Raw genomic sequence first — 13,558 nt, forward strand, 5'->3', positions numbered from 1 at the left:
AAACCCTCACGCCCTCCGACACCCACAACAGGAAAGGAGGCGGCGGCTGCTTCGGCCACCCCCATATTTCAAAGCCTCGACGTCTGGGGAATGGGAGCCCCATCAGCATTCCTTCTCCTGCTCTCCCCACGGCCGAATAAAAGCGGGTTTAGGGGCAGGGAAGGCAGAGCAAATATTTTTGACAAACGATGCGGGACTAGCTCCCTGATCCCGTGGGGGAAGAGCTAAAGGCATATTTTGGAAATGGGGAGGGGGGGGTTAGAAGGAGGAATCCTGCCCCCCAGCGGGGAATCGCTGCAACCGAGAATTAAAGGGAGAATCTGCCTGGACCGCTCCGTCCCGAGCCTGCCCCGCTTTTGCTGCTGGGGGTTCGCATGGCCATTTGCGCGCCCGCCGCTCTTTCCACCCCCCCCCCTACCCCAAACCCGCCTATTCCCCCTTACCTTTCTCTTCCTGGTCTCGGCCGACCCGCTCCACACGAAGCACTGGTAGATCACCCTCAGGTTCTGCTTCCAGTTCTCCACCTTGAAGCCGGTCACATGGCAGCACCCGGCGGCCGGCGGACTCATGTCAGACCCCCCCACATCAATCCGCCCGCCCCGCCGGCACGGCTTCTGCTAGGCTGCGGGAGGAGCAGGAAGAAGCAAGCGGCAGACGAAGGGGGGTGGAGGTTGAGGCGGGGGGGATCCCAAATCGGAGCTGGGTGGGAGCGAAGACCGGGAAGGGGAGCCGGGACGGGAGGGAGGGATATTGTCGGGGTGGTGGGGACGACAGGGAGGGGAAGGAGGGGTCTCCTCAGTCCGGCTCCTTCGTCGCTGAGGGGGGCGACTGCGGGCCGCCACCCCCCTCAGGGCTGCTGCGCGGCCTCCGCCGCCCCCGCCGACTGCAGTGGCGGCGGTGCGCGGAGGGGGAGGGGAGCGGGCGGCGTGAGGCGGCGGGGGGGGAGGGGAGCGGCTCCTCTTCCTCCTCCTCCTCCTCCTCCTCCTCGGATTCCTCCTCTTCTTCCTCCCTCTTTACTCTCCTCCTGCGCCTCTTCTTCTCCTCCTTCGCCGCCTCCTCGCCGCCTCCTCGCCGCCGCCGCTTTCGCCTCAACCCCGCCCCGCCCCCGGCTGCTCCGAACAAAGCGCCGACGCCGACGACGCCACTGAGGAGGCAGAGCGCCACAAAGATGAGGGCAAAGAGAGAGAGAGAGAGAGGCGGGCTGAGGAGAATCTTCGCTGCCCGCCGCCGCCGCGCGCTACCTCATGGAGGCCTCACGGGAGGAGGAGGAGCGGGGACGAGGGGGGGGGGGGAGAGAGAGAGGGAAGCCCTGGCGGCGGCGGCGAGGGGCGCGGGTGCCGCTGCTGGGCGGCCGGCTCGGAGGGGTGTGTTCTTCGCCTCCGGTTCCCCCTCAAGTCAGTCAGCCTCGCGAGCTCGCCGGGGTTCGTGTCTCTTTAAATCTCTCTCTCTCATCTCATTCCCTTTCTCGCCCCCCACCCCTTTTCTGCGATGTGTAATGGTCCTCTCCTCAAAAGACGGAGCGAACTCAATCGAAGCCCCGCCAGGCCCGTAGCGGGACAAACCAACTGGGAAAGGAGCGGGGGTGCGGAGGGGGGGGAGAGAGAGAAAAACGAGAGAGAGAGGGAGAGAGAGAGAAGAGCGCTTCGCCCATGAACCGCAAGGAGGCCCGGTGGGTGCGGCCCTATTGGTAGCCGTCGGCTTATGTCCCTCCCCTCTCCCGCTTCCCATTGGCCGCCGCCGCCTTCCCTTACAGCGGGAGGAGGCGAGGGATAGAAAAGGCGGGTTCGCCTGGGCCCGTCCCACCCTCGGGCCCCGTTGATTGACAAAGGAAGTTGGGAAACCGAAAAGGAGGGGGAGGGCAAGGGGGGAAAGGAGCACATGCTGCGGTGCGGGGTTGTGGATTGGAGGGGCCGCCCGCCGCTCTCACGTCACCGGGTTGCGGATTGGCTGGGGAAGCGATGTCAGGGCAAAGGGGCCGCCTTCCCCCAGGCAGCAAGCAGGATGTGCGGGACTGGGGGGGGGGACACAGAGCGCCGCTGCTGTCATATCCGCTTAACTTTGCAGCTTCTCTGTTACCCCAGTGATTCCTTGCAAGGAGGGAGGAGCTGAGCTGGATGATGAGGATGATGCTTAATTAGCCCTTGTCAAATGCCCCGTTTTCTTCTTGCCCGGCTCCGGTTCTGCAGATTCAAGCCTCAGCCCTGCTTGCCGACACACCAGTGCAGCCACTGCCCGACCGGAGCAAGCCCTGCTGGGCAATTGCGTTTCCTCCACCCAGCTGACCTTGCTGCCGCCTCCCTTGTGGTCCTCCACGTGCTGTTTTTGCGTTCTCCTGGGCAACTCTTCACACGAGCAATGGAAGAGTAGAGGCTTCCCTCCCTGCCGTCGCCGCTGTACCTTGCATTTGTTACATTTAAAGGATTTCCTTCGGGTGGTGTGAACATATGCAGTAGCGGGAAGAGCCGTTCTCCGCCCTCCTGAATCATGCCCCACATATAATAGTTTCTATATACAGTACTGTGTGTATGTATATGTGTGTCTTTGCCTATAAAATACAGGAGTGCATTCGGAGTTAATAAGGCAGCAGAGTTCTTTTTCCGCAGGGGTAGGAGTGTTTAGTGCATTGCAGCAAACAGCAAAGAGTATTTTAGGCAAAGACTTTTAACACAATTTTATGATGGCATGCCTTTATCATGGACTAGCACAAAGTTAGTACCTGAGGCCTCCAGTGGGTTGAAGGTTTGGGGGTGTGATTAATAAGATGTCACTTGTTTTTAAAAGCCCTGTGATATAAACATACAAAGCTCACTTTTGCTGAACCAGACCTTTGATCCATCTAGCCCTCTTGTCTCCCCTGGCTAGACATGGCTGTCCAGAATCTCAGGTAAAGGAGGAGTGGGTTTCCCCCCCCCCCCAGCCTGCCACTGGGGGTTCCTTTAAATGCCTGGGTGGTGAACATTTTCCCATTTGAGGGCCACATTCCAGTGGTGGGTTAAGAAGCAAAAGTGAGCGGAGCAACAGACATGCCTCTAAAATTTGTGTAGTAGACTAGATGACAGCCCTACAAAAGTCAGCGGTTCCAAACTTCCAATCAATAAGCACATCATATCTCTTCATCCTGGCACAATTCAAGGACATCTTTCAGCCTTGCAAAAATCCTCAAGGAGCGTGAAGAGCAGGGCCAGTGAAGGATGTGGCTTGGGGAAAGTCCCAAGGTCTGGAAAGAGGCACCTGGGTAGGGGCTGAGGATGCCACCCTGCCTTAACTGGAGATCATATTTTTCCTTGGACGTTCAGCATACAAAATGATGTGCTTTGGCACCTCCACACATTTCATGTACAACTTATTAGTATGCCAGCCACCCTCCAATAATGGCATATGCCACAGGTGGTGTAAATAGGGCTGTTTTATTTTCATAATGACACTCAGAGGTGGGCTAGGATGAGAAGCGGAGTACAAGCAATACTTTTAAAACACTTCCAGAGCACTCAGGATTCTGGGCTCTGTAGTTTACCCTTCACAGAGTTACAGTTCCCAGCAAACCTTAACAAACTACTTTGGGACAGGCTCGCTCTGGAATTTAGGATAGCACCAACAATTCAATTTTTAATTTATTTTTAATCAACCAGACTTTTTCAAAGTAGCATTGTTGTACATTGTTCCTGTTGGCTGTACAGATGGATTTAATGTATTGTTACGAGTTTGAGAGTGCCAGACCCCTCTAATCCCTGGATCCAACAAGTGCTAAAATCTAATCAAGCCAAGCTAGTTTCCTGGTGTGGTGATAGCCTGGGTGAAGAACCATTAAGGGGCTCTGTGGGAGACAGCAAATAGGTGGAGATAAAGCCAGAGATTGCAGAGGTAGCAGTGATGTGACCTAGAAGTAAAGCAGAAAGTTTGAGAGAGGGTCAAAGAACAATATTTGATTTCTGTTTGAATCCAAAGCTGCAGCTATGGGAGAAACAGGAACCTTTGGGGTGTTGATGCTATGAAACCCTCCATCACAGACTCAGGTTGTCTATACATGTAAATAAACCATATAGTATAAAGACACCACAGTCTTCTCTGTGCCTCATTGCCAAAAGGAAACATGAACCCGGGGTAAGCGCCTGGAACCCCTGGAATCTTGCACTGATCAGACATTAGGGTGGCATGCAACAGTGTTTTTGTGCTTTGGATTTTATTTATTTCCTCTTTGTACACTACCACAATGTTTTAATGAAGCATGGTTTGTACATTCTTTAAATAAATAAAACAATCCGTTTCAGCTGTCCTTGGATACACTGAGATCACCAATCAAGTCCCTCACCTCACCTGCTAAATACCTTTATAGCAGCTGGCTATTGAATGCAGGAGAGCAAGCTAATAAAAAATGCCTGCAGCAACCATTCCTGGAAAATACAGAATGATTGCAATGAACTGAATAGATTGCCACCATGCATTTAGTAAAGAGCACATGTGCTCAATTTTTTTTTACAGGGTAGAAGATACCAGCCAGGATAGAGCCACTCCCTATTTTGCATGGCAATAGCTGCCCTATTCCATATTTGTTGTGGCTGAGGTTGTAAACTCAATACACGTCTCTGGGAAGTACGTCTCACCAGGATGTATTTCTGAGCAGACAAGTATAAGCTTGCACCTTCAAAGTACGTGAGCGCTGCAGAGGTCCATGCGACTTCTACTTTCAGAATTGTTCCAGGTCCTCACCCACAATCTTTCTATACACCGAGGTGTGTTTCTGCAAATACCTGCCTGTCATTCGAACCCGTACAATCAAGGCAAGCATAATACTGCTGAACAACCGTCAAAACAAAAAACAAGGGGGAAACAGTGGCATGTTTTTGTCACGCAGTTAATTGTCACATCGCAGCCGCCTTCCTGTTTATTTTGGAGTCTGCAGGTTTGTGCTTGTTGAAGTTACACCTGGGCGCAGAAAAAGTTTCTACCTTGCTGAGGCAGGCCTAATGTTGGGGTGGCGGAGGGAATATGGGGAGGAAGCAAATCAACACCACTAGGCCTTGGGGAACCTACTGAAGAAATCCTGAAACTACTGAAAAATTAGCTGCGCATTAAGAGACAACAAGGCAGATGGAAGCAGATTTTATTAATTCTGCCTCCCTCTTGTACCACTTCTACAGTTGACTGTTCCTTCCCAACACTCCTGCTAGGCTCCCAGATCAGGTGTAAGGCTTGCTGGAGTGGAGAGATGCAGAGGTACACTTAATCTTAGACTCTGGACTCAGCGCTTTTACTTGAGGGAAGAGCTCTTTAGATGGTAACGTGGCTTCGCTGCGTTTGGGGGACCTTGTGTTCCTTCTGCTGAGTGGAGCCCTGGACATGCGTTCCCCAAAAGCCTGTCCTGATGGTGCTACAGGGGGGAAACGGCCTGTGCAAGGATGTTGTGGGTTGGGAATGACAGCATCAACCACCAGCTAATTCTTCCCTGCAAATGCAGCTTGTTCAATGTGCTGTTTGGCTACGAAAAGACCTCTGTGAGGAAGCAGGTCAGTAAAAGCTCATGACGTTTGTGAAGTTAACTCTTTATTCAAAGGACCAAACAGCTCTGGAGGCTTCTTCGTAAGCCTTCATGATTTGTCTAACACTGGAGGCAGGGAGCAGGTCTTGTGATTAACACTACCTTTTCTCCCATGAATCGACCACAGCATCAAACGATGCAAAACACCAGATTCTGGCTACAGAGCTAGATCTTCTTAACTCAATACCGATGGCAGCCTATCTGATCCAAAACACCTCGTCACCTGAGGAGGACATTCTAAACCCTGTCCCACAGCACAGTAAAAATAGTATATTGTGATTATTTAATTGTGTTAATTAATCACTTTACACAAAAGGAAAAGTCTCAAAGCTGCTCAGCAAGATAAAATACCACAGCTGAAATGATTTAAACCAGAGAAGTTAAAACAATAAATGCAAAAAGACACAAACTGCTCACGCAATAACATATTAATAAGGGAAATTCTTTGCAACCCTGTTAAAGAAATGAGTACCATCATAGGGGCCCACTTAATTACTAAAGGCCAGAGAAAATGTAAATGTCTTAGCCTGGTGCTTGAAAACTTAAAATGATGGTGCCAGCTGTGTTTCCCTGAGGAAAGGCATATTTTTGTGTAGCCACCCTTGGGTGGGGCACACAGAGAAGGGCTTCTGAGAGAGACGATGGCAGCATCCATACCCACCAACATTTCTCCAATGAAAATAGGGATGTCCTATTCCATAACAACAACAACAACAACAGCAACAACAATTTAAAGCACATGACTCCTCCAAAAGAATCCTGGGAACTGTAGCTTCCCTCTCACACAGCTACAATTCCCAGGATTATTTGGGGGACAGCAATGTGCACTGAAGGGACTTTAAATGTGTGGTGTGGATCTGAGGCCATGGAGCATAAACGCAGCCTGGAATTTCCCAGTGGTGTAGTTGGAACAGGATTTGGGGACAAGAAAGCAGTCCCCATTCACTGGAGCAAGCAGTAAGACCACCAATCTCAGCAGCACCTGCTTACCGCATTTTGAAATAAGTTTGAAAGAAGATACACATTACCATTGAAAGCGGCACAAGGACCAGACCCCCCAAGCGTCCCTATTTTTCAGGGACATCCCTAATTTAGAGAAGCCATCCTGGTTTCTGATTTGATCCTGGAATGTCCCGCTTTTCCTTAGGATATCCCTATTTTCATTGGGGAAATGTTGGAAGGTATGGAGTTATTCAACCCCCGAGTGGTCTGAAGGCAATCCTGTATAGGGAAGTTTTTTAAATGTTTAATGTTTTATTATGTTTTTATATATGTTGGAAGCTGCCCAGAGTGCTGGGGCAACCCAGTAAAATGTGTAGGGTATAAATAGTAAAATTATCATTATGGGATGGGACATCCCTATTTTCATCGGAGAAACGTTCAGGGTCTCAAATTACCTAAGTGCAGCTCTGAAACTACCTGTAGAAATGTGTCAAAGACCTGTGAAATGCTAATATGTGAGTAAATATTAGGGGTTCCCCCCCCTCCTTATTTTTTAAGCCACACAGAGAAGAGAGCATACAAAACATGTGGTTAAAACAGCGACCTGAGGATCAGGGGTTCCTGCACTGAGCGGTCTCAGGCTATCATGTTGCACACCTGCACAAAAATTATTCCCCCCTCCCCATCTCCACAGGGAGGCAAACAACCGCCCCCCCTTCCAGCTCCAGTAATCAGTAAGTCTTAATTCCCAGCATTTAAATCATTAGCTTTCAGGATTTTCCTGATTAATGAAGGGAGCTGGGTTTCACTGAGCAAACCCATTAAGGACTTGCTAATGCATGGTTTGATTTCACTGCCTGCAATTGAGCACATGGTTCCACAGTCCTTTGGGGACCACAGCAATTCATGCCGGGCTCAAGAGGAATCTCCAGACATCCAGGTCTCTCTCTCTGTGTGTGTGTTTTAATTCAGAAAGTAAATTCAATTCAATCTCTCAAACACTCCAACTGTCCCTGTGTACCAAGGACAATCCCCCTGATTATGTGGTGCCAATCTCTGAATTGATGTCCCTATCAGGTCTTTTTTATTTTTATTTTTATTTTTTAAAACCCCATTGTTAGCATGTATCCATTTCCATTGGCTTCCTTTCTGCTTTGTTTATCCAGATAGCAAATGCTGCTGAATGCCTTTAAAATCTGCAGGCACTTCTGTGCATGATTTTTGATGCTGTGTAAAGCACTTGGTTGATTCTGTATATTTTTATATATCTACATTGCTATGTATTTCTATATCATATTAGATGGACTTGATTTTGCATAACTTACTTTATGGCCGCTTTAAAATAAATGGGGTGTGTGCACTTAGAATGAGGAGCCATCCAAATGTTAGTGGACTCCATCAATCCCAACCGTGGCCAGTGGTGAGGGATGATGAGAATTGTAGTCCTTACCTTCGAGAGGACCACAGGTTCCCCACCATTCTTTAAAGCTGTTGGGGTAACGTTGCTATGGTCAGATGTGCTGTGATTTCATTGCTGTTTTATTTGCCACTCAGTACACAACACACAAACACTATAACGGTCTGTGTGGGGTGTCCTGCTCAAATCGGGACCCTTTCAGGGGTGTGGGATAGGGCCTCACTGTAAAGTTAAATATAATATGTAATTGAAGTATGGAGTATGTAAAACTAATAATCTTTTTTTTAAAAAGCTATGGTTTTCCCAGTAGTGATGTATGGAAGTGAGAGCTGGACCACAAAGAAGGCTGATCGCCGGAGAATTGATGCTTTTGAATTGTGGTGCTGGAGGAGACTCTTGAGAGTCCCATGGACTGCAAAAAGATCAAACCTATCCATTCTGAAGGAAATCAACCCTAAGTGCCCACTGGAAGGACAGATCCTGAAGCTGAGGCTCCAATACTTTGGCCACCTCATGAGAAGAGAAGACTCCCTGGAAAAGACCCTGATGCTGGGGAAAATTGAGGGCACAAGGAGAAGGGGACGACAGAGGACGAGATGGCTGGACAGTATTATAGAAGTGACCAACGTGAATTTGATGAAACTGCGGGAGGCAGTGGAAGACAGGAGTGCCTGGCATGCTCTGGTCCATGGGGTCACAAAGAGTCAGACTCGACTAATCGACTAAGCAACAAAAAGCCCTTAACAATTCTGAATCAGTTTACCTGCGAGTTTGCCTTACCCCGTATAAACCCATTCGACCACTTCAATCTCCTGAACTGACACTGTGGCAAGTGCCGGATAATACGTGTTCTGCATTTTTAATAAATTATTTTATTTTTTAGTACAGTAGCACCTACACATTAGAACTCCCTGTCTATTGACACTAGGCAAGCACCTTCTCTATGCTCTGTACAACAACTGCTTAAAACATTTTTGTTTAGACAAGCCTACCCAGATACGTAGAATCTTTACGCTTTTAGATTATTGCTGGTTTTAATTTTTTCACAAAGGTTTGAAATACGTTGTTTTAAACTGGTTTTGCCGATAATTTTCCTGTTTTATTCTTGTTGCAAACCACTTTGACTTTTTCCCTGCAACCGCACAGGTTTTATGAAACAAATAAATAAGAAGGCAGGCAGGCAGGTGGGGACCAGCTGAGGCTGGTGGTCGTGGGGCAGCATCCTAATGGTAGGGCCAGCCCTGGCTGTGCTGAAGGTACAAGATGCACTTTAGTATGCAAACAAACAAAGAAAGGCGCTTTCAGAGTAAAGGGATAGGCTGCACATGCAACGTACATATATAAAGCAGGCACCCACACAATCTGGGGAACTGTAGTTTTCAGTGTGGTGTAGTGGTTAAGAGTTGTAGTCTCGTAATCTGGGGAACCGGGTTTGCGTCTCTGCTGCTGGGTGACCTTGGGCCAGTCACACTTCTCTGAAGTCTCTCAGCCCCACTCACCTCACAGAGTGTTTGTTGTGGGGGAGGAAGGGAAAGGAGAATGTTAGCTGCTTTGAGACTCCTTCAGGTAGTGATAAAGCGGGATATCAAATCCAAATTCTTCTTCTTCTTCACAGAACTACAATTCCCAGCACCCTGAAGAAATGACATTTCCTAGCGTTCTTTGGAGGAAGTAATGTGCTTTAAGTGGTGAAATCACAGCCTTGCTGAGCAGAAACGGGTGTGCTTTGGGGCCCCATGTGCTTTAAGTGGTGCATTTTGTGAATCATCATCCTTGTATAACAATGTTTGCCTCATTATGTCTCGGATAATCTTCTTGGTGTTAATATGCTAGTTAAATATATATAATTTTTTTTAAATACAGACTTTTATTTCCTTGCCACAATGATCCTGGAGAGAGGAATAAACACTTTAATGGCCTTCTTTGCGGAGGGAAAAGAGACCTGAAATCCGTGGATGGTTGACAGCAATCCATTCCAACGCCTTTACCTGCTGGAAGCATTCGTGAAAATCAATGCGGAGTCTTCCAAAGGGGAGGGAGGCTGCAAAACAGGAAGGCACATTGACCTTGAAGAGGCACTCCTCTCTTGAATTCAAAAGCAGATACAAAAAAACCCTCTAGCTGCTAGTTTAAATTTCTTTAATCTTTCACAAAGAAAGAGGCAATGGTTGCCTTCCTGCATTTTTAAACCTCCCTTAAAGGCCTGCTGCCACCATCGGAGGTTGTGGATTGGGGGGGTGAGGTTCTTCTCCCTCTGCCGTCGTCTTTGAAGCTGTTTCCTTGTGGGAACAGAAAAACATGGAAAGAATTCAATCCCGTACCGCAGCAAAACAGCATCGATACATGCTTTGAAAACCAGAGCTTTAAAAAGCAGTCTGGCGGGTGGGGTGGGGGGGGGGCAAGTGTGGGTGGGTTGCTAGCTCACCGTAGCATCCAATTATACCTGCCCTCTCTCTCCAGCATCAATAAGTATCCCCCCACAGGGATGGTGGAGGGAGGCAGAAGGGGGAGAGAGCGAGATCTATTTATTTTTAAAGGCTCGCTGGGAAGAAATAGCTGCAGTTGAACCACGGATCCAAAGCGCCATCTCATGGGCAAAGCGCGCCGCGCTTCCTCGCCTGGATGATGCCTGTACTCTCTGCAAAGGAAGGTTGCGGAAGGGCGGAATCCTTGAGAAAAAGCTCTGCAAGGCTGAGCATTTTCTGCAGCTCAGGAAATCCATCGGCAATTGTCTGGGGAACGCTGCGGTGTTGTACGAAATGAAGGGAAGCTCCGTCAAAGGAGCTCCGTTTGCTCAGATGGCGTGAGGTGATGAGGATGCAGTGGAAAAAATGGGAGAGGCCGCAACAACTGCAGCCCGACCATACAGACATAATCAATGTGGTGCTTATGAATGTGTCTGTTTCACTGTTTGCACAACCAACGACGTGGTGCAGTCAATCGCAGTTTCCCAGCGCATGGCTGATCTTGCTGTGTTTAGTTTTCATCTCCCACAGTTGTGGCTGAACCCTGGTGGGGCAAGTGCTGGTGTCTCTTACTGCTCAGACATTGGGTTGCTGCATAAAAAATACAGTGGTACCTTGGGTTACATACCCTTCAGGTTGCAGACACTTCAGGTTACAGACTCCGCTAACCAAGAAATATTACCTCGGGTTAAGAACTTTCCTTCAGGATGAGAACAGAAATCGGGGGGGGGGGCACTAGGGGCGCATTGGAAGATGGCCGACAATACCATCTCTCCGACCCACACGGGGTAATTAAGAGGCTGTTATGGGAGTAGGCAGCCTCCCTTGTTGCCCCAAGGAAATGGGGAACACTGCCCTTGCCTGCTGTGCCCATAAATCACCCCCTAATACGAAAGAAGGGGGTGAGGGCCCTAGGCAGAATGCCCCCGTGTGGACCTCGGCTCTCCTGGACGCTGTTTCTGATCGCGCACTAGCTGCAGCAATTTGGAATAATTAATTACAAAAGAAGCAAATGCACATATTTCAAGTGAAGAAGGGGAGTGAAGTCTGCTAATTTAAGTGACCTCTGCGAAAGAAGATGACGGGTTGGAGAAACAGGAATATTTTACGATGAAGATACACCAAAGGCTGGGTATGTTTGACAACGGGACTGAATGGGGGGGACGGGACCTTTTTTACTTTCCTTCTATGTGATTTACAAGAACCCCTCCTCATTAGAATCGTCAGTTGAACTGACCCAAGCAGGATGATTAAGGTCTGTGTGGAGATAAACTTTAACCAAAAGTATGCTTTATGGAGATCGAGAAGCAATAAGAGCTTTTGGAATGGCGCAGCAATTAATTCGGAGTCGCCATCTTGCCAAAGGATTCATACCCAGGAGGACAGAACGGACTTGTTTTCAGACTGCATTCCTGGTGAATCTCCTCAAAGGTTTTGAGAACAGAGGCAGATTGGTGAAGATTAATGACGCTAAGACTGTTTTGATGTATGGATGTGATGTTATATGGAAAACGTCTGGATATGGGTACTGGATAAAAAAAATAATATCCACGCAGGATTACAAACTGTTCTAACCAGCTTGTGGATACTATCAGAGGTCACAAAGAGAAAGGAAAAATATATGAAAATAACAACAAGAGATGTGGAAAAACAATAAGAAAGGACTGGATAGTACTGTGAACATCATAAGGTTAGATTTGTGGACATTAAAACAGCAGCAAGAAGCAAGAAGTTGATTGGATCCCCTTCGAAACTTGAAATATGGGTACCCCCAACAAAAACTTAAAATTCGGCTGTGTAATTTTGAATTTATGTAATTTGGTTTGATTTGATGTGATTGGTCAGTTAATAAAAAATTATTCAGAAGAGAACAGAAATTGTGCAGCAGCGGTGTGGCGGCAGCGGGAAGCCCCATTAGCTAAAGTGGTGCTTCAGGTTAAGAACAGTTTCAGGTTAAGAATGGACCTCCGGAACGAATTAAGTTCTTAACCCAAGGTACCACTGTATGCTTTCTGCTGCCTTGTTATTTGCATTTTTAAGTGAGTGTTTAGGCTGTGTGATAGGTAAAGGTAAAGGATCCCTGGACAGTTAAGTCCACTCAAAGGCGACTATGGGGTTGCGGCACTCATCTCGCTTCAGGCCAAGAGAGCCGACGTTTGTCCAGAGACAGCTTTCCGGGTCATGTGGCCAGCATGACTAAACTGCTTTGGCTCAACGGGACACCCGGGACGAGTACCAGAGCACACGGAAATGCCATTTACCTTCCCGCCGCAGCAGTATCTATTTATCTACTTGCACTAGTGTGCTTTTGAACTGCTAGGTTGGCAGAATCTGAGACAGAACAATGGGAACTCACCCCGTCGCGCAGATTCGAACTGCCGACCTTCCGATCAGCAAGCCCAAGACGCTCAATGGATTAGGTGGAGAGAGCATGATTGGTCCAAGGTCACCCAGTGAGCATCATGGCTGTGCAGGGATTGATCCTGAGTCTACCCACTCTTAGCCCAACAGCTCTAACCACTACACCATCATACTGCCTGAGAGCAGCCAACCCACTTGAGGGATTTTAGGTACTGAGTGATTTATGCCCTGCATATTTTGCTTTGCTTTAGCAGAGTTTCCAGTTCTAATTGTGAATGTTGTTAAAACTAGAGGTTTGCTCCTGAGTCAGTGCAAGTCCCAAGGCAGCTATGAGCGCAAGGCCAGCTGCCATATGGAGCATCCAGCTGGGGGTGGGAGGAATGCCCTGGGGGAGCTGCAGTTTCAACTTTACAGACAGGCAGGTGGCGGTGCTGGGCTGACAGCAGTTATCTGATGCCAAGCAAGGCTGAGCAGCAGATGTGACGCTGGTGACCATGAGAGGTGGGATATCAGGTCATGCAGTGATCTGACAGAACTGCAGGATGGGGAATACAATCTTTACTATAGGATTGTATTCTGCTCATTCCTGTGAAGGGCTCGGTTGTTGGGGGCTCTTAATGTTTCTGTGGACCATTATTGGTGATTCAAATAATTAGTCCAATGTTCAGAGTATTTTATTGAAGTGAGAATTGAGTGGGTGGAGTGATATGAAGGGTGTAAAGAGATTTGTATCTGACCTTTCATCCAAGGAGTTGAAAGAGGCATACATGGTTCTACTTCTGCATTTTATTCTCCAAGATTAAGGAAAAGGAAACTGACAGGCACTGCCACCCACTG

The 13,558-nt window shown here is 48.3% G+C and overlaps 1 protein-coding gene across 2 annotated transcripts in view; it reads right to left on the reverse strand.

The window, feature by feature from the left end:
* The window catches only part of LOC309329184 (ubiquitin carboxyl-terminal hydrolase 22-A), a 102,516-nt gene extending 100,913 nt beyond the window's left edge, over positions 1–1,603 (reverse strand). The window contains exon 1 of one of the 2 annotated variants that reach the window (XM_081839845.1): positions 444–1,603. In XM_081839845.1, coding sequence (XP_081695971.1) covers positions 444–569 — 126 coding nt within the window. In that variant the 5' untranslated portion in view covers positions 570–1,603. The remainder of the gene's footprint in view (positions 1–443) is intronic. The other variant, XM_081839844.1, reaches the window with a different exon arrangement.
* Between the last annotated feature and the right edge of the window lie 11,955 nt (positions 1,604–13,558).

The sequence above is a fragment of the Podarcis erhardii genome, assembly GCF_964252035.2.
Source record: "Podarcis erhardii genome assembly, chromosome: 14".
NCBI classification, from domain to species: Eukaryota; Metazoa; Chordata; class Lepidosauria; order Squamata; family Lacertidae; genus Podarcis; species Podarcis erhardii.